This window comes from Calypte anna, chromosome 1 (assembly GCF_003957555.1).
Source record: "Calypte anna isolate BGI_N300 chromosome 1, bCalAnn1_v1.p, whole genome shotgun sequence".
NCBI classification, from domain to species: Eukaryota; Metazoa; Chordata; class Aves; order Apodiformes; family Trochilidae; genus Calypte; species Calypte anna.
The window spans coordinates 64,997,239-65,018,779 of record NC_044244.1 but is presented as its reverse complement, the minus strand read 5'-3'; the positions used below and the strand labels follow the sequence as shown (position 1 = coordinate 65,018,779).

At 38.8% G+C, this 21,541-nt stretch overlaps 1 protein-coding gene across 1 annotated transcript in view; it reads left to right on the top strand.

Annotated features, from left to right (window-relative positions):
- The window catches only part of TRHDE (thyrotropin releasing hormone degrading enzyme), a 186,745-nt gene that overhangs the window by 37,190 nt on the left and 128,014 nt on the right, over positions 1-21,541 (top strand). Inside the window, exon 3 of the mRNA XM_030462736.1 lies at positions 1,604-1,730. Coding sequence (XP_030318596.1) covers positions 1,604-1,730 — 127 coding nt within the window. The remainder of the gene's footprint in view (positions 1-1,603; positions 1,731-21,541) is intronic.

Genomic DNA, 21,541 nt, shown 5'->3' with positions numbered 1-21,541 from the left:
ATCTAGTGTTTAAGTATATATTTAATAAAAAATACTTTTAGTTTAGCAGATAAGGGAACATTTAATGTCTGTGTCACTGTTAACTTTGGAAGAAAGCTGTAAACATGGATAGTGCCTTGGAAATGTTCAGATAATGGTCTATATGCTTGCAGGTGGTGATTATGAAAAGTCTGCTTTATTACATGTCTCATTAGATTGTGCTGCAAATGTAACTGTGTACTTGTGCAGTGAGCCCATAATATGATACAAAGATAAAAATTGCAAAGATGGATGTAGTAACAAAGTAGAATATTGTTACCGCATACTGAAAACAAAGAGACAGTGGGTTAATGCAGAATTGACAGGTACAGTGTAATGAGGTACCTTGTTTCCAGTCAAGTAACTAAACTGGTTCAGGAAAAGAGCAGTAAAGCCTGGTAATGCTTTTACTGAAGCCAAAAATCCCACTGGCTTTTCTTGGTCCAGGATAGAGCATTTAGCAACATGTCAAAACTGCTATTCTTGCTTCAAGTTTCCTTTGGTATTTTCTAATTTCTGCCCTGCTGCTTTTGTCAGCATCCTACCTGGGATGTAGAAAGTATCAACGAGTCAGATATTATTATTAGGGCTGATGTTTGTATCAAGTCATACTGCAGCGAGAGAGACTCTGCCACAGCCTCAAAGCACAAGCGGCTTCCCTGTTGGCCACTGTAATGAGAGAGCACATGAGGGGGGAGAGCAAAAAGTGGCTCTCCTTTCTATCCCTTTCTTGGTTAGCTGTTTTTGTTAGCTCTATGTTTTCATTATTTTGCACTAAGAAGGTTTAAGGACTGTAAGGACAGGGTATAATGACTAAACTGGTGATGATTTCTGCTGCCTCCTTGATTGGGAGGGAAGCTGGTCACATTTGGATACTGAATGATAAGGTAAATTAGGTTTGCTTTGGTGCTCCATGTAGTCAAATGTGTGAGCTGTTTCATATTGAAGATAGCAGACTGTGGCTGGTATAAATAGCTTTAATTTACTGCTTTCTGAAAACAGAGGCCTGAAGCAGTAGTTGAGGTTTCAGAATTGCTAATTGTTTGTGTACATGAATGAGTTTATAAATGGTTGTTTTTGCAGTCTTCCAAAGCTCAGGGAGGGTAACTGTGTTGCTGCCAGAGAAAAAAAAAAGATAATTTTTTTTGTTTGCTTTTTTTTCCTCCACAGTCTACTAATACTTTCAGGGCTTGATGTAATGTACCTTTAATAACCATGAACTTCTGTCCTACTGAACCACTGCATCCTGCCTACACTTGGTGTAGGCAGAGAGCCATTCACTAATCCACTCTTCCATTGTATCTCTAGTAAACATGTGTAAGTGTTTTTCTTTCAATATTTATTTTGATGCACAGAGTGTTAAGTCTTTTACTTGGCAACACAAGTAGGAGGTTGTGACTTTTCAACTTGGTAGCCTTGCTTGTGGAAGTTCTGGTTTTCATCTATGACATAGTGGCAGATGTACAACAGTCAGGCTTGGGATAAAGAGACTGATCCTGCCACGTCACAACCTTAGGGTATTTCACTTCTGCAGGTAGTTTTAAAATGTAGATATTGATCAGTCTTTTGCTTTGTTTTTTAACAGGTACGGTTGTACGCAAGGCCTGATGCAATCCGAAGAGGATCAGGGGACTATGCTCTAAATATTACAAGGAGACTTATTGAATTTTATGAAGATTATTTTAAAGTGCCCTATTCCCTGCCAAAATTAGGTAAGGTTTACCCTAGAACATAAAGTTCACCCAGTGACAGGAGATGAAGTCAACTTTTTAAAAGGAATTTAAGACTGGAATGCACTAGATTTAAAGGGTAAGGAATGTTTGGGTTAATTTGGAAGGATCAATAAGTAAGGAATTTTTCATCCCTTCCTTGAAGAGAAAGGGAAACCAAATTATCCCCTCTAGCCTTGCACACAAAGACGTAGGAAGCAGACCTTGCTTAAACTTCTTAGGCAATTGGAAAAGAACTTGAGACCTTTCACTGATAAATGGGTGGAGGTTTTTATGCTGTTTATTTTGGTACTTACTTTCATTAGATAACCACTGGGAGATACGTGTTCTGTAATATTTGTATCTTGATGCCTCAGCCTTAGATGAGGATCAGAATTGAAAACATTTGTGGAAACTGAGAATCTCTAACTGCAAGGCAGTATTTTTTATGATGGTTATTATCTGATTTATTAATGATTAATACATTAGTTGTATTTTTGTTTATTGAAAGAATTGCTGTGAACTATTTTTGCTGCTCAAGTGACCAAACTGTTAAAAGCTGTCCGTTTCTATTACTTGGTAAATAGTTTCTTTTCTTTCTCCTCTTAATCACACTCAACTGTTCTACACACCTCAATACTTTACACCATATTATTACACCCTCCCTCCTTCTGAGCATGTTTGATCAAGATCCAGTAAAGTCTATTACTCAGCAGCAGGAAGAGAGCTTGTATTTGATCCAGAGTGGTAGATTTAGAACCACAGGTGATGTGCCCAGGAACTCAAGGTCTATTTCATTAAAACCCTTGCCTGCTGAGTAGCTTTATTAGTCTTGCAGCTAACAGTGTAGGAGATAGATCAAGTAATTGATGTTGCTAGATGAGGGTGTTGCGGGTATTTTTTTTTTATATAAGAATGGCATGGCATTTGTTTCTTGTCATCTTAAATGATGGGTTGCAATTATGATGGAAAAATATGCATATGGACTAAACATGACATCTTCATCAGTCCCTCTGTATCTTTTCATACCTGGCTTCAAGTATGTGATAATGATTCATAAAGGAAGTTTGAGACTTACAGGTGCCAAAAATTCCAGAGGAAAAAACAATTAAAAACTTCCCATTGGAAATAAAGGACTAAGAGGGGGACTCTGATCATTACTTCAGGTAGTTTACTGAGGATGCCAGGGAGAAGCAGGCAGAAATGAATGTATCTACTTCGGGATATCTTTCACAATTGCAACAACTACATGGGGCTTTGAGCAACCTGAACTAGTGGAAGGTATCCCTGTGCATGCAGAGCAATTGGAACTAGATGATCTTATGGTCCTTTCCAACCAAAACCATCCTATGACTCTGTAGACATACAGTCTTTCAGCTTGATGTGCTTTATGGGTTATCATTATTCTGTGTCAGTTTTTAAAGTGATCTCAGCAGAAATTGATATATTCCATCTTGGCTCCCTTTAAAACAGAACAGGAGAAACAGTCACAGGTAAAATTATGGTTTTTTTCATCAAATATTTGTTCTAAAACTGTTGAGTTAATATAAAAAAACATCTTGAAAACTTCAGTTGTTCCATAATGACATCATAAGAAATGGTTTATAAATTTTGTTATGCTATTATAAAGTTAAATTTATTTAAACTGAATATAACAAGGAATATTTCAAACCTCTACCATGTTTTGAAAAGTTTATTTGTTTATGGACACGGGTATCTTTGTTCCCAGTTCAGCAGAACAGTAAGATGACTAAGTTTAAGCATGTGCCAGTAGTGTCTTTAACCTGAAGGAGTGCATTTTATTTTTTTAATTAGAAAATGGAAGGTTAGGGACAGCAGTCAGGCAGGTTAATAGGCTGAAAATGAAAATACTGTAGTCTTTCATTGATAGTGATTTTGCAGTAGTACTAAAGAATTTTCTGAAGGAAGGGACAAAAAAACATTAGCTACAGGAGTATGAGGAGTGTACATCAGGAGGGTGCTTTAATAAGAGAAAATTTGCCCATGCCCTCTGAAGCATTGAGATTGTCACCTGATGTGCTGCTGTTACTACTGCAAAGGACTGCGTATTCATCAAAGTATTAAGACAAATCAGAATGTTTCTTATGAGACATTTTTCAAGGCTTTGCATTTGATTTGTAAATGAAATGTGAAATGTCTTCAAGTGTGAGTGCACATTGAAGAATGTAGTTTAAAAACTTTTTAATGACAGTGTCAGTTTTGTAGAAAATGTTCTATTTCATGGGTAAAGGTTTTAAAAAAGAAAAATACTGTTTCATGTATTATCCAGTTCTATCAAGACTGAACTAAACCGAATGCAATTATTTTGGTTGAAAATTCAGGGGTTCTTTTTGCTTGTTTTTTTATTTCAAATAATTCTGATGCTGAAATACTGACCAGCTTACTATTCAGGTGCTGTATGAGCTCCTGAGTGATACACTATTGGTGTCAATGCTGTATGCTGGGCTATGTGTGTTGGTACAAAAGAGACCTGCAAAGTCCCCTTGACAAGGGACCTTCTTGTCAGCTTTTTACTATTGAGAACTGTGTGGAATCTGGTGAAACCTTCTTGTAAATCAATATTTAATTTATAAATACAGAAATTCTTGTGAGCATTATAGTGGTAAAATGTGACTTTATTTCCCCCCCAGACTTATGGTAAGCTTTTTTTTTTCTGTAAATTTGCTGTATAACAAACTATATATAACAAAACTCTTGTACTGCTTCTCCCTTCCCTGGCTGTTGAACGTGAATATTTTGGTGAGACTGCTGCTGCCTGTTGCTGTGTGAGGCATTGCAGGCCCAGAATAGAAGTTTTGAGATATTGTTCTAGGATGGCCAAGTGATTGGCTGTGAACGCTAATGATTAACTGTTCATTTTTATTTAACTGCCTTACTATTACCTTGACTCTTTGATGTGTTCCTAGCCTGCTCATTGCAATATTGCCATCTGCCTCACTTGATCATCAGCTCTTTTTCTGCTGCTGCTTTCTTACTTCCCCTTTGTTTGTCCTTCCTCCTATCTCTGCTGCTCCTTCCAGGATGAACCTCTGCTATATTGCCCGCATTCTCTGCTTTAGTTCTGCTAAAACTTTTAGAATTCCTGCCCTTGTACTTTGTATTTCTTCTTAGCAAAGAGGCCTCTTCCTACCACCCATCCAGCTCTGACCTGGAATTGCTGTATTGAACCAAGCAAGATAGCTCATTTTTCCTTCTTCATATCTAAAATGAAAGCAGTAATTTGCAGTAGCTGACGATGATTGCCGGTTTGGTTTCTTGATTAAGAGGTTGCCAACCTGAAAATTTAAAAAAATGTTTATCTGATTTGATCTCTAGCATCCCGAGGACTGTAAAGTTTCATAGTGTTCTTGTGACATGATAGCTGTAGTGTCTGCCTGAACTGTACATAGTCTCTGAAAACTGCTGTCTCTTCCAATGAGAGAGAATCCATCACAGCCCTGTAGGAGAGAGGGAAAGTGCATTTAAACTCTGTTAAGTCTGAACGAGTTGAGAATCAGACAGTGTTCTGAATCAAGAATAGAAAAGTGGAGATGCCCTGGGAATAAGACATAACGCTTCTGGAATGAGGAAGGGCACAGGGAAGGCACATGGAAATGGATCATGTGGCTAAACATGTTTATCTGTTACTGTTTAAAATGCCTCAGGGTATCCCAAAGACCCCTAGCTGCTGGTCCTGGTGGCCTCCAGATGAGATCCTGTTGATCCATGGCTGGTTAATACCTGACAGCTCCACATGGATTATTTTAATAACTTTGAGCATTTCAGTTGGAGTTATTACCTGTGTTTAGGCATCAGCATTGAAAGCTGCTATTTTCTTTCACCAATTACTTGAAATCACCCTAATGCCTCTTCACACAGAGGACTCTTTTTCTGTTACAGAGCATTGGTACACAGAAGAAATTATGTCACTTTGACCTTTGTAGCCTCTGTTTTGAGGTTGCTGTTTTTTCTTTTTAAATTTCTAAGCCATGACCAGTGCAAAAGAGCAACTGGTCAGGGCTTCAGAGGAAAGATTCCAGCTCCAGCCAGAGGAAAGAACAATGTGGGTTTTTTCTCTCAGAGTAATGCTTTGATATATGTAAAGGAAATGTAAGTTAATAACCTGAAACACTGAGTAGGAAATCAGTCCATAGTACGATGTTACAAAAGAATGGAAAATGCAACCTTCACTTAGCATTTACTGTATTGCTCTTAATTATTTGAGACTGTAAGCCAATTAATTCCAGTAATTAGTATAATACAGCTCATAATGGGCATTGTAAGTGGTTTTGGAAGTTTCTTAAGGGGAATTTGATCTCTCTTTGGTGACATGAATGGGCTCTGGTGGAAATAATCCTCTTCTGAGTGAAATGTTTTCTTTTCGTTATGTAGTGATTTCCCTCCCCTCTTAATTGTGATGTGAGTAGAAAACAAACCTCTCCAACAATTAAAATATTTGCCATACTCTTGCCAGTGGCAGCCCACAGTAAAATGAAAGTGACCAAATCTGACAGCTTCCTACTGTCAAATTCCTACTGTTTACTCAGCTAAATCAGCTTGGCTCTTAAATAATTAATTTATAAAAGGAAAAAATAGAGGCTCATGCTGTTATGGGGGTGCAACAGGATTTTTGATTGCAGGAGACTTCATGGAAATGTCAGGGCTTTTTTGAAACTGCTCTTCTCTAAGGCATTTGCACTTAATTATAGCAGCAGTAACTACTTTAAGTTCTTTACCTTGCAAGAAACATAGATTCCTTCAGAAAATGATACGCTTTATATCAAGTCAGGAGAAACAAAATCTCCCTGCAAAGGTAGCAGTGAAGGTGTTTCTGACAATAGAGAGAGGAAACTAGTCTTTGGCTTTTAGATGGCTAAAAGGTGAAATTAATCCTTCTATAAGATTTAAACAATAAGATAAAATCTTTGACAGGGACAAACTCCACAGAAATCATAGGAGTCACCAAGCGACTGTCAACTTTTACCTGGTATAAGATGGTTAAATGCCTAAAAGTGCATGAATGCAAAATACTTTTTAGATAGCGGTGGCTACAGTAGTTTTCATTATAGATCATGTCACCCTGCTTGAGCAGAGCTCTCATCCCTGATTGTCTTCTCCAGGACTGCTAGTGATTGTGTTTTTTGTTAGTTCTTGACCAGAAATATTTTCTTATGAATATCAGCGTCTGCACAGTAGTACTGATTTCTGGTGTAAAATAGTATTGTTGGCGCTGGTGTTATCTAGACCATGTCCAGCTTTTGAACTCTTTTATGTTGAAGAGAGACTAGTAAAGATTGTTAATAATCTGTTAGATCTGACAGTTGAGAGGGTTCATCAGAAACTTGGACCAGCAGCTGAAACCTTTTTACACCAGTAACTGTAGCTTTGTCTTGAAGAATATGTAGAAAAAAAGCTTAGGCCTTTGCTCCACAACGAACTTTGTGCTTGTATAGGCTTTGGGAACTATGTTTTTATTACTTTTTAGGGGCTATATGTCATTAGGATATTGGGAGAATTACTTCCTTTGTGTGGGATGGCACCATGAAACACCTAGCATGCGGAGATCAGAGAAGTGTGGTGGAAAAACAAATATAGAAGGGTTTGGAAGAAAGAAAATATTGCTGAGGATACTGAGGTAGATTTAGGTGGCATTCATGAAGAAGGATGCATGTGAATCCTTGGCCAGTGTGTAGTAAGATTGGGTTGCAGTAGGGTCACGGTTTAACACTGGCCCGGCAATTAAACCAAGTAACAGACGCTCTATTAATCTCTCTCTCCTCCCTGATAAAGAAAGGAGAGAGAATAAGGGAGAGAGGCTTATGTGTTGGAAACTAAACTACACAACTTTAATGAAAAAGTAATGATAAATAGGAAAAATTACTAAATATATACAAATATACAGGAAAATGGATACCACATTCCTTCCCCCTTTTTCCCCAGTAACTCTCATGTCACCACTGAGGCTGCAGGGCAGCCCTGGGGAAGTCCAGTCTGGAGTCCTGGAGTCGGCAGCAGTCAGGAGCTGGAGACAGGAACACACAGATATGGGCTGGCATGGATCAGGACCACAGGCAGAGGAACGGACAGAATCCTCCCAGGATGCTGGGTGAAGGAAGGGAAGCAGAAAAAGCAGGAAGGGCAGGCAGCCGGAAGCATGGCTTGGCCCTGGTGATGCCTCAAATTTATACTGAGTATGACGTATATGGGATGGAATACTCTGTTCGGTCAATTCTGGCATCTATCTTGTCCGTTCCTCCCCAAAGGAGGGCTGCAGATGGGACTTCTTTCTTCCTTCTGGAGGGTAAAAGTTTTCCTCAGAACTGAGCAGTGTCCTTGGCTCTGTACACCAGTCTCTAGGAGTAACTATAAACATCAAGTGTTATCAGTCCTAGAAGCACACATTGTCTGAGAAACTTGCTGTTAATTTCAGCAAGTGCAACTGCTTACAAGAGACTTAGCTAAAAGCAAAAGTACAAGACAGAAAATCACCTTTATCCTGGCCCAAACCAGGACAAGTAGGACATCCTAAACTAGGGAAGTTTTCCTTTTAAAAATCATACCTATAATGTTTAGTTTTGTCTTGAGTTAGTGCAGTGGTGTTTTGGTAGCAGGGGGGTTGCAACAGGGGTGGCTCTTGTGATAAGCTGCTGGAAGCTTCCCCAGTTCCAATCTTTGCCCTGCCTTTGCCCAAGGCCAAGCAGTTATGGGAAACTGGATGTACCTCTGCAGTTAACATATTTAAGAAAAGGAAAATGAAACTGCAGAAATATAAGAAAAAAAGTGTAGAGCAGTGTAGAGGATTAAGTGAGAGAAATGCCAGAGAAAAGACACCAAGGTCAGTGAAGAAGGAGGGGGAAGGGTGCTGAGCAGATTTACTCACAGCCCATGGTGAGATAGATGGAAACTGTGCCCCTGCAGCCCATGGAGGAGCACAGTGAAGCAGTCCTTGAAGAACCACGGTGGGGTAAATGTGGATTTGTAGCCCCTGAAGTGTCACAGGTGGGGAGATGTGAAGCAGCAGCCTGCGCGGGATAACAGAGAGGGGCAGTTGCGGATCTGCAGCCATGGAGGACCATGTGCTGGAGGAGGGGGCTGTTCCTGAACGGGCTGTGACTCTGAGTGCAGCCCAGGCTGGAGCAGCCTGTGCCTAAGGAACTGCACCTGGTGAGAGGGTGTCATATTGGAGGGGTTGTGAAGCACACTCCCGTGAGAGGAGCTGGGGGAAGATGTGAGGAATCCTCCCGAGGAGGAAAAGCAGTGGCAGAAATACTGTGTGGGGAACTGACCCTAAACCTCCACTCCCCATCCACCTGTGCCACTGAGGGAGAAGCAGGAGTAAAGTAATCTAAGTCCTGGAAGAATGGAGCAGTAGGGGGAGAAGGTATTAAGATCTGAACATTTGTTTCTCTTTCTCCTTGTAGATTAAATTAGGTTTTTTCCTTTCCAAGTTGAACCTGTTTTTTTCCTGTCACAGTAGTTAGGGAATTAAAACCTCCCTATCCTTGTCTCAATTAACGAACCTTAAAGTGGATTTTCTCCTCTCTGGCCCATGGTGGGGATAGGGGGCAAGCAAGCAGAGGCCTGGTTTGTACCAGCTGGTCCTAAACTGTGATAAGTTTGATTGAAAGTAGGTAACATAGTTGGTCTACACCAATTAAATAGAGTACCCAAGAGAAAGTGATAGTGTTTTCTCTCAGAACTGAGGTATAAAGCTGATACTCCCTACATTTGAAAAAGCACAGAAATATTACTCAATCTGCTCAAGTATACTGTTTTTCGGTGGAAAAGGGAAATGACTGCTGTTGAGCTAATGCAACCTATGGTCCACCTATGCGTTCTTGTACAGTAAGCAGTGTTTAAACAGCATCTTCAAAATAGACGTATAAGCATAGATAGAGCTAACATTCATAATGACTCCATTTGAGTAAATATGAAAGCTTACTAAGGACTTTCTTGCTTTTCTGTAATTTTGAGTGTATCTGGTATATTAATTATTAATTAATGGTTTTATTAATAATGATATGACAAATTTAAGTAAAGATAATCTCAAATTCAGCTCATGGAAATCCCAGTTTTCACTTCACCCTGAAGTTTCAAGTGTGGGGGAAAAACGAGTATGCTATAGTGACTTCTGCCTTTTCTATCTTGTATGTGTAGCAGGGGTTCTCTTGCCTGAAGAATGAAGTTCAGTAATTAGGTATTATGCTGATGAGGGGAAAAAAAGTGGCACATTAGTATACTGTCCCTGTAAAAAAACAACATAGCTCACTCAGACTTTTTTAGTATATGCAGTTTGAGAACAGGACAATTTACTCCTCTCTAAAAATTTATATTGTGAATTGATTGAAACAGGTAGTTTTAAATACTGGAGCAGCAATATGTTTCGTTATGATTTTCTTTTCATTCAACATTGTGGTAAAGGTTTTTGGCCTCCTGTATTTCATCTGAAAAGTGAAGACTCATTTTCAGGCTAGATTCAGATACCAGTCCAAGTGAATCTAATAGGAGCTATAAATTATTACAGTGGACTCTTTCTACCCATCTTGTCTATAAACATGTGTTCTGTACTAGTTCCTGCTCTGCCTAGTGTACTTGCTTAGCTCTGGACTTGTGTTGGCTCCCCAGCCCTGGCAGACCTAGTGTCATGACAAAGCCTGTTGAGACTCTTATTTCAGAAACACAATTTTCTTTATCTTGGAACTCATGGAGCAACATCAATAAAACCTATTTCCTTAGCTGAAGCAGGCTAGAAAGGCTTAAAAGACGCCTCTTGCCCCTTTCTCTCAATCTAGGCTGTTGCAGTTTGCCTAGCTCCCTGACTTCCTTTTCACAGAGTAGGTCTGATGTTTGAAGAGTTGTTAGGTAAGTGGTTTAGGGTGCTCGCTACAATTTTAGAGTTAATATGTAAGTTCTGCCTCTTATTCAGAGTCACTGAATGTCTGGAATGACGACTTCCATGTGTAAAAGCTGAAATGTAAGACATGAGATTTCAACAATACTTGCATTATGTTGTTCCTTTTTCAGTCATGGCAGTTGTTTTCACAGCAATCTTGAAAACACTGCCATAATTTTCATGCTGATTAGGACTTCTAGTGATGGATTTTAATTATTTTTCATATCAGTATCATGTCTAAAATTAAATGAGAATGCAGCAGCCCAGGAGAAGTATTCCTGTCAACTCTCCATGTTTGCAGTTCTAGGAAGACTGTGCTTCTTGGGGGAGCTTGTTATGCCCTCCAGATGGTATTGTGACAAAGTTTGCTCTCCATTAGATGCTGGCTTGAGGGCACCAGATATATTGCATTGAGAAACAGAAGTTTCTGTGGACAAAACTTATGAGAAAACACATTTTTTTTAAAAAATGAACTTATTTATGACTGCTGTGACACCAAGATTAGGGCAACTCTGTAATTATCCTTACCAAGAATAATTTTCACTGTGGAACTTCTGTGCCAGAAAGAAAATAGATGAGGTATGGACACACACAAATATATATATATATGCAATTAATATTCTTATTTCCTAATAAATCTGAAACTTAAGAGTTATGTGTTACTTGTGAAGTGAGAATTACAAGTAATGACTTTCTTGTCATAAGTGCTGAATATCAGAAATAGAAAAAAGTCTGTATGTATGTTTAAAATGAGCTTTCACGTCTTTCTTCTGTACTGTAAAAAAAACCAGATACAAATGTAAAGAATCATAGAATCATAGAATCGGCTGGGTTGGAAGGGACCTCAGAGATCATCAAGTCCAACCCTTGATCCACTACTGCTGCAGTTACTAGACTATGGCACTGAGTGCCACATCCAGTCTCTTTTTAAATATATCCAGGGATGGAGAATCCACTACTTCCTGGGGCAGCCCATTCCAATGTCTGATCACCCTCTCGGTGAAGAAATTCTTTCTAATATCCAACCTAAACCTCCCCCAGCACAACTTGAGACCATGCCCTCTTGTCTTGCTGAGAGTTGCCTGGGAAAAGAGCCCAACCCCCACCTGGCTACAACCTCCTTTCAGGTAGTAGCAGAGAGCGATGAGGTCTCCTCGGAGCCTCCTCTTCTCCAGGCTGAACAGCCCCAGGTCCCTCAGCCTCTCGTCATAGGATCTGTGCTCAAGTCCCTTCATTAGCCTAGTTGCCCTCCTTTGGACCCGCTCCAGGACCTCAATCTCCTTCCTAAACTGAGGGGCCCAGAACTAGACACAGTACTCAAGCTGTGGCTTCACCAGGGCTGAGTAGAGGGGCAGAATCACTTCCTTGGACCTGCTGGCCACGCTGTTCCTGATACAGGCCAGGATGCCATTGGCCTTCTTGGCTACCTGGGCACACTGCTGGCTCATGTTCAGCTTCCTGTCAATCCAGACTCCCAGGTCCCTTTCTGCCTGGCTGCTCTACAGCCACTCTGTCCCCAGCCTGTAGCGCTGCATGGGGTTGTTGTGGCCAAAGTGCAGGACCCGGCACTTGGCCGTGTTGAACCTCATCCTGTTGGAATCAGCCCAACTCTCCAGTCTGTCCAGGTCCCTCTGCAGAGCCCTCCTGCCTTCCAGCTGATCGACACTTCCCCCCAGCTTAGTGTCATCTGCAAATTTGCTGATGATGGACTCAGTCCCCTCATCTAAATCATAAGTGAAGATATTGAACAGAACCAGGCCCAACACTGATCCCTGGGGGACACCACTAGTGACCGGCCACGAACTGGATGCAGCCCCATTCAGCACCACTCTCTGGGCCTGGCCCTCCAGCCAGTTCCTAACCCAGCGTAGAGTGCCCCTGTCCAAGCTGTGGGCTGACAGCTTTTTCATATGTTTCATCAAATAGCATGAGAAGTTTCTTTCAATGATTGTCAGTGTCTTGAAAGAGATTATAGCACATTAAAGTGGGATTTAAATAGGCCAGAAATTCATACAAAAGATGTGAAGAAGTGTATAACTACAGAGCTGAATAAACCTATTGCTGCTGCCTAGATTCTGCTGGCTTAGTTATAAACCTTTCACCTGTGTTAGCTAGTTTCTGTAAGCTACTACAATTCAAAGGAATGTATGTTGCTCACTTTTTATTGCTTTTGCTAAGGATATTATAACTGAAAAGATATCCTTACATAGTGAGTTATGCTATGTTTGCAGCACCATGCCTGAAGCAACTTCATTTTTGTATAAAGGAAAGCAATGGTTTTTAGTGTAAAGGTGAAAATACTAAGATGGCTGAACAACTTTCATTAAAACAAGCGAATTGTCACAGTGGATTTCCCTTACCCCTTGCTTGCTGCTAAGCTTCTTAAAATGGTATATGGACATTAAAGAATCACTGAATAAAAATGCTGTGGGAATCTCTGGCAGATAGTGCTAAACATGCTTTCCCTTTTTTACCTTGCTGTATATAAATTCTTTTTTTCCTTACTCCTGATTTATTTAATGCCATCTGGTTGTATATTTAAAATGTAAGATTTCTGTGTTCAGGGTCATTTTTCCTCAAGCTGCATTTTCCTTCGTTCTCTCTGATTCTTACCAGTAACACACATAACAAAGCTGTTCTCATATTTGTCATAGTGATAGGATACTTCAGAAAGTGTATTAAGCTAAACCAATTCCTCCTGTTCAGCTCAAAACTATGTTCCTTGTCATGGGCTTACTCCTCACTGAAGTTAAACTTGGTCAATATTTTATTAAATTCATTAGGGAAATCAAGTTACATTTTCTCCTAGCATCTTCAGCTTTGGCATGGCTGAGCCATGTGGTTGCACATTACAGGGCAATTGAATCCCAGAATGGATGGGAGGGGAAGGCAAGGGGAAAGATGCACAAAGATGCACGAAAGAGTTTATAAATGTATTCTGGAGATCCTTGTCATAAGTTTCTCCAGCTATTGCTGTCTCTCTGGGTGGCTTAGATAAACCTTTGGAGACCATTTCAGAATAGCCCTGAGTCTATGGCTTAGTAACTGATCCCTCAGCTCTGTAATGCTGGGGAACTTTTCAGTAGCAATGACTGTGGCAAGAGAGCTCTATTATGTTTTATTCAGCAGGGTGTCTGGTCTGTCACCAACACTATGGCATTAGCTACAGATAAATTTCCTTTGAGAGTCATGATGTAAAAGCATAGGAATTTTGACAGGACTTAAATTACACACGGATGTGTTTATGATGCAGCTCCTGAAGAAATAACAAGTCAGTGGTTGAATTGCTCATATAAAATCATGTGAGATAGTTGTTATAGTAGCTAAGCATTTTATGGTCACAACTGGCTGTTTGCAAAGGAGAAACACCACCATTCTGCTGTCTTGTTTGGAGGCAAATCTGAAAGTCAAAGAGTGCTGAGAGGTGAAAGCAGGCAGGTGTTTTGCTGGCCAGACCAAAATGTTCACTTGTCAGATAAAATTTGAGTATGTATTGACATGGAAGGCAGGTGGGACTTGCATCCTTTCATAATTAACTATTGATGATTGAGTTTCATGTGAGTGGCATACGAATTACTCCAAGGTTTTCTAGTTTAAAACTTGTCTCAGTTATACTTCCTAGGGTGCTAATTCTCAGGCACAGAAATACAGAAAGATTCACAAGACTGTCAGCTGTAACCTAGATATATAGAAAAATGCATTAAATGTCTTTTTACCTCTAATATAAAATGATTTCCCAAACATTTTTCTCCATATTCTTGAAATGTTTTAAGTTCTTATTCTGTCTTAAGGTAACCACACATGATTGAATTTTATGAAGAAGCATGGCTGTTACTCAGTAACAGATACATTAAAAATGCAGTTTTATTCAGTATAACGTTTCTCCAGGTATTTTTGTAGAAACCATTTAGCAATTTCCAAGTGATTAAGAAGATCTGAATTGTACAAGCTGTGATTGGTAACAATGATATAATGTAGCTCTTATTAAAACCTTCCATAGATAAGAATGTTGTCAGATCACAGCCAAGGCTATTCAGGGTTTGCTGGAAGTCATTCAGAGTAACAATGAATAGATAACTTTCACTGATGTTGCATTTGGGGAATGCTGGATGTAAGTCCAGCCTCAGAAGAATTCACAGGGTTTTATCTTTCCCAGTAAATTTTTGTTTTTAATTTTTTGCACTCAAATATGGATACTGACTACAAAGCTGTCAAATCTAAGTGCTCCAAGTACTCAGCTGAAGTATAGTTTAATGTTGAAATACTGACGTGTAGAAGTGAAACAGTACAATTGAATATAATATAATTTTAAACAGTGAAGGAAGTCTTCTTAAAAGTATTTCTAGCCTCTCAAAACTTTATATATATTTGTCTGTGAATGCTGCTTAAACATTAACCTGTCTTTCCAATTTACATATGTGGACATATCCTGTCTCTATTTTATGTGCATATGACTGTAATCCTATTAATTAAGGTTATACAAATACTTAGATACAATTCCAGTCAGCAGGTGGACAGATGTTTATGGAGGTTCTCCTAGGATATAGTTCCTACCTTTCTGCTGTCACAAGTAATGAGCTGAAGATGGACCACAGAACCAAAAAGTGTTTGCACCATGGGACAGAGAATCTGAGAACAGAGAGTCCTACTTCCAACCATGAGATGAGTTTGAATCCGTGGATAATTAGAAGATTTGGATCAGTGTTGCGTTTAGGCAAGCTGAGCGTCCCATGGGGGAGATGGGTCTTGATTACTGACTGTGGGCTAGGCATCCCTTCTTTGACAAGTGTCCTGACCTTTTTCTAGCTGTCCCCTCCTGTTACAGATCCTTACTGTTGTACCCTCTTTCAAACCCTAGAAAGATCAGGCAAACAGGCCCTGTCCCACATGCAGTTTCACTGGACATTAACTTCAGTGGTGTAAAGTTGCCTTCTTCCCTTCGGTTTTTGGAAGCTATTTTTAATCTCCTCTATTCAGAGAACTGATTTTTTCAGTCTGGTCCCACAGTTTATGTGCAGTGCTGAGAAGCAGTAAACTGTAATGTGGAGATGGAGACTGGTGGTTCGACTATGGGTGAAATCCAGAACTTAAGGCAGCTCTGCTGCCGGTATTCATGAAACTATAGCCCCAGGAAGATTATAAACATGGATGGAACAGCAAGATAAAGTTAAGTGTAATTTCAAAGTAACTCAAGATTCATATGTAAAGATTCTAATGTGTTGTATCTGTGTTACCAAAATTGGAGACCTTCCCATCAGAAAGCCTCTGACTGTTGTCCTGTCCTGTCAGCAAAATAAAGGTGGCAGAGTCAGTTCAGCTGGAAAGAACAGTCTCGTACTCCACCACCAGCAGATCATATTGATAATTCCAGTACCCCGCAAGTAAAAGTTGACAGGCATAGAAGCTGTAAAACTCTTTCACTTCAATAATCATATTTAGAAAGAGGGCTCCTTACATTAATGGGAGATAATATGACTAGAGAGAATATAAATGTCTCCATATCAGAACTTCAGACATGACAAGCAAGCTATTTTATATTTTGGAAGGTAATTCCATGCACAACCAGACTTGTGACGGCATAGTCTTTAATCTGTAAGACTCATGAGTTTCAGTAAAACTTGTTTTAACAGTCCTAGCTAGGAATTTGCCCTCACTGCACATCCCTCCAGATGCTGCAGTATTCCTCTTTATATGCGTGAAGATAGAAAATTCCTGATAATGTCTGTTCATGGATTGAAATATAGAGCTCTTTGAGTAGGTATATTTAAAAGCTTTTTTTGATATCTTTATCCATCTGTCATCACTTATATGGGATAATGCTTTTCTTCAAGTTGCAAAAAAACTTATCTCTGATGTAGGCCTTTATAAAAATAGATTTAGATAAAGACCTACATTTGGGGCGGTCTCTTTGGTTAGAAGATCTTTTCTTCATCCTGCTATTCTAGCACTATTTTTTTCTTTAAACTATGAATACTAATCAAATATGTGCCATAAAACAGTTGTTTTCATTTGTTGTTCGTGTTCCCTCAATATGCAGGTTTCTAGTTGTTTTCCCAGTAGCTTATCTCCTCTCTGATGGAGACTTTGCATTGCAAATGAATTTCAGATACATTTCTTTTGTGTATTGTGACAGACACTTTTCTGGAAGTGTGTGGTCTTCCCCAACAAAAGAAGAAGATGATCTTCATTCTCTTACAAATCTGTTACAGGGGATACAGTCTCAAATTAGCAGAGTATGCTGTATTTCTTTCAGCATCAATTGGTTGTTGGTTTTTTTAATGTTGCCTATACTGTAAAGTTGCACCCATTTTTTTTTCTTTCCTTGGCAGAAGTAGTGAAAATCAAACAGCAAATGCATGCATTGGGTTTTATAATACAGAAATATTAAAACCCTTGCTTTATGCCAGTCATTGAGTTTGACTTCAAAATCTAACCTTTATATTTTCTTCTCTTTGTTTTCCTGGGAAATTTTAATTGTATAGACTGTTTTCTGAGTGTCATACTCATAGGGCTTATTGCCTCCCTCATCCTTTTCTGCTCTTTCTAGGTGTTAACCAGTTCTGAGACAAGCTGTTTTGTCATTTGTACTTCTTAAATGTGTACAATGGTTTTCAGACACAGAAAGCTGAAGATGAATCTTGTATCTGATTGTTTAAAATTATGATCTGAGATTCACTTTAGATTTAAAATTTATATGTATTCAAAATTTAAAAAATTTATATGTACTTTATATGTATTTGTATTTATATGTATGCAGTAAAGTTTTGATGGGTTTTAGCAGCATAATAGGATTAGAATTATTTAAAAATAATTTCTCTATTTTATCTGCTAAAGAAAGGTAAAAGGATTTCATTTTCCTCCTTTATTTGTCTCACCTAAAGTCCCACTTTATGACATCTGGAATTATGGATTTACGTGGATTTACCTCAAGTGTTCTGTTTGCCAGCAAGACTGAACTGCTGTCTCTTTGTAAAATACAGCTTCTCTATATTACTGTGTTAAGTTCTGCATACCTGCTAACATGACTCTGAAGGCTGCATATAAATAACCTTTTGTTTACCTTCTCTGCTCTCAATGTTATTTTTACGTCCACGGGAGCTGTTCTAACATTGAAGCCAGCTCTCCAGCTTTAAATCTGAATGTGTAGCTCTTTTCTATTACAGCAGTCTTTGCTTGACATCTTCCCTTCATGTTTTTATGCATTGTAATGAGCAATGAGATTTGGAAATCCCAGGTGTTGTTAGGCTGGAGAGCTGCCAGGAGCTGGGATAAGTTGCAGGTTTGAGAATCACCTAACTTGACTTCTGTGCTACCAGCTGGTTGTCCTTCTTGTCCTCATTATGCATACTTGATATTTGGTTTCATTGGGATTGCAGCAAAACACAAAATAAAATAATTGTCTGGTGTGAAGATAATACCCAAATGCTTGGTCTTAAAAAGATGTTGTCCCACTTAAGCCTTGGAATTATCATAAATCTGATTTAGAATGTTTTCGGTTAAGAGTTTTTATTCGGTAGGATCAGACTTTATTAATTTCCTGTATCTTTCTTTCAAATTGTGATGTAGTTAACAGAAGTCACTCTTACTATACTGTTCAATTCATTATCCAAAGTAAAAAAGTTTTGCAATTCTAGAAAATGAGATTGGGAGAATTCATATTCTGTATTCATGTACACACAGCTTTTTAAAACAAAATTCTGAACAACTGTATTGCTGAATGTACAATTAAAGAATAGCATATGATTACATATGGATTTATGCTTAAATTTCCCATAAGTGTTTTCTGAAACTGAGCAAAGCCATAATATATTGAGATCTGAGTATTTTAGATTAATTTTTTTTCTCATCACCATTGATTAATGTAGCGTGGCTACTAATAGCAACATTTGTTTATTGTGGGATGCCTCAACTAGACTGAAATCCTATCAGCTGTCATAAACATGTCTAGGCATGATCACAGTTTGGATGGAGGCTGTCCTGTTGCTACAAAAATCTTTTAATTCGGTTGTTGATGTTCTGCTTCTGACCAATTCAGTTCTTCTTTTGCACTAGGATGAAATACAAACCAAACAAATCCTTCACAACTTCATACCTTAACATATTTATACATTTTGGGAGGTATAAACATGGATGCTTAAATTCAGTGAAATTCCTGCATTGTGTAAGCTGTGTTTGTATATAAATAAATCTTCAACATCTGAAACCCCACTAATCCAAAATTTCTTCAAAGTAATAAGTGATTAAGTCAACATAGAAGTGCCATAAAAGCTGTCATCACTTACTGTTACCCAGCCTAAAGTATACTTCACATAGAATATAATTTGTACTCTTGTTTTTAATTCAGTGAAATTGGATTTTTGGATCCATAGAATTTAGTCTCTGTATTGTCTATTAAAAACATATAGCATGGATAATGAAAAGAAAGTGTTATGTTGAACTACAAATGTCAGAATAAAATTACAGCTCCAAATATATTTTCATATGGAGAAGAGTAAGGATGGAAGAGTATCTTTGTGGCTGGAAATATTTGAAATTATGCAGTATGATGACTATGGGGTTTTGTGAGTGTTTACAGATTGAATATTTGATTTATAAAAAGATTACCAGTGTTATTAAAGTGATTTTCTGCAATGGGTAACATTAGAGTGTAGAGAGACATCTAATATATTAAAAGAATTCCTGCTGAATAACAATTGGAAAAATAATCCTGTATTTTATGGTGAAAAATAATGCTGTTAATTTTTATTTTTCAAATAGCAGTAGACATTTTTGGAGGAAAGACAATTTTAAAATATACCCAGGCTTTTGCTGTGTTTTTTTGGGATTGTTAACTGGCATACACTACATGGGCATAGAAAATGGACATAGATACTTTTGTCAGTAAGAATATAACAGAAGAGAAAGTTTAGTTCAGCCCTGCACATTCAAAGGAACCATTTGTCTATGGAGATTTCAATGCAGAAACTGTTTAAACAAGTCAAGTGTTTGACTGAATTTAAGTACATAATTATTTTTACTTACTCAAACCTGTCATGCTTAAATACCTCATTGCCCTGAGCTTCTAAATACATAGCTAGGAGATACCAATAGGTGATTGCTACCTGCAGTAACATTGTATGTACAGAATATTTGGTAGCTAACAGATATTGATGTGCTTACAGAAGAAAATTTTAAAAATTGATCTAAAAAAAATATAAGAAATTGAAATAGATGTAACATGTTTATTTACTTGCAAGATACTGCATTTTTTAACAAATGAGTACACATACCTTTTTGACACTGAGCTCAAGTTTATAATTACAGGTGGAAAAAACACAGGTGGTAAGTAATGAATTACAAACAGCTATAGTAAGTTTTCATTGTAAAAACATGGCCAGTATTTATGGCAGATTTTCAAACAGCTTTTTCCTGGTATCTGTGATTGCAGAAGAAACCACTTTTCAAATTTCCTTCAGTAGTCTTAAGGAAAGAAATTTGTCGAATGTTTCAGTCAGTGGAAGGTAATCCAGACAGAGTTTGCATCTGTGCTTGGTGGAATATGGATTTTCAGTTTTAGATTTTCAGTTCTAAATGATCTTTTCCTCTCAAATTGTTAGCTGACTCCTTGTTTATGTGTCAAAATGTGTTAAACTGTAAATTATATTAAAATGTGTGTTTCACAAAAAGTTGAGCTGTTCATTGATGTGTCATACTGTTAGAGGGGATGCCTTTTCAACCTAAAACTGCCTGAGGAATCTCTGGCTCTTTTAGGCAGCACTTCAAAGTGGCATGGTTTTGCACAACACTCTCTTCGTTATGATTTTTCCACTCAGGAAATACAAGTACTAGCAAGAGTAACAGACAAGTAAGCCTTTCATAGAATCATAGAATTATAGAATTGGCTGGGTTGGAAGGGACCTCAGAGATCATCGAGTCCAACCCTTGAACCACCGTTGCGGTTGCCAGACTATGGCACTAAGTGCCACATCCAGTCTCTTTTTAAATATCTCCAGGGATGAAGAATCCACTACTTCCCTGGGCAGCCCATTCCAATGTCTGATCACCCTCTCGCTAAAGAAATTCTTTCTAATGTCCAATCTAAACCTCCCCTGGCACAACTTAAGACCATGCCCTCTTGTCTTGCTGAGAGTTGCCTGGGAAAAGAGACCAACCCCAACCTGGCTACACCCTCCTTTCAGGTAGTTGTAGAGAGTGATGAGGTTTCCCCTGAGCCTCCTCTTCTCCAGGCTGAACAGCCCCAGCTCCCTCAGCCTCTCCTCATAGGATCTGTGCTAGAGTCCCTTCACCAGCCAAGTTGCCGTCCTTTGGACCTGCTCCAGGACCTCAATATTCTTTCTAAACTGAGGGGCCCAGAACTGGACGCAGTACTCGAGGTGTGGCCTCACCAGTGCTGAGTACAGGCGCAGAATCACTTCCTTGGACCTTCTCGCCACGCTGTTCCTGATACAGGCCAGGGTGCCATTGGACTTCTTGGCCACCTGGGCCGTCCACCTGGGCCATCAATCATCACTTGCATTTCTTTGAAATTATTGGCTTAAGGACCAAATATTGGGTTGCTCATATGTGGATTCTAGTTAAATAAAAAAAATCACTTTGCTTTCCAGACTGAGAACTCTTCAGCTGAGCTTTTGAATTCATGGTCTCTTTTTGAATATGTAAGTCCCAGAAATATTGCCTGTGGTCCTATCAGACTTTAAATGGAGGTGTGATTGTACCATATAGTGGCTTTGGGAGAATTCTGGTTTATGAAGCTGTTTTGCCCACTACGGCTTGTTCCTGCTCCCCTCAGACGCAGGACATTGAAACTGTTTATTGGATCCTGCTGTAAAGCAGCCTGTTGAAATGACACAGGTTAAAACAAGCTAGCATGATATATTCCACTGGCTGTTTGGATTTTTTTAAAGAGACACTTAAATATTTG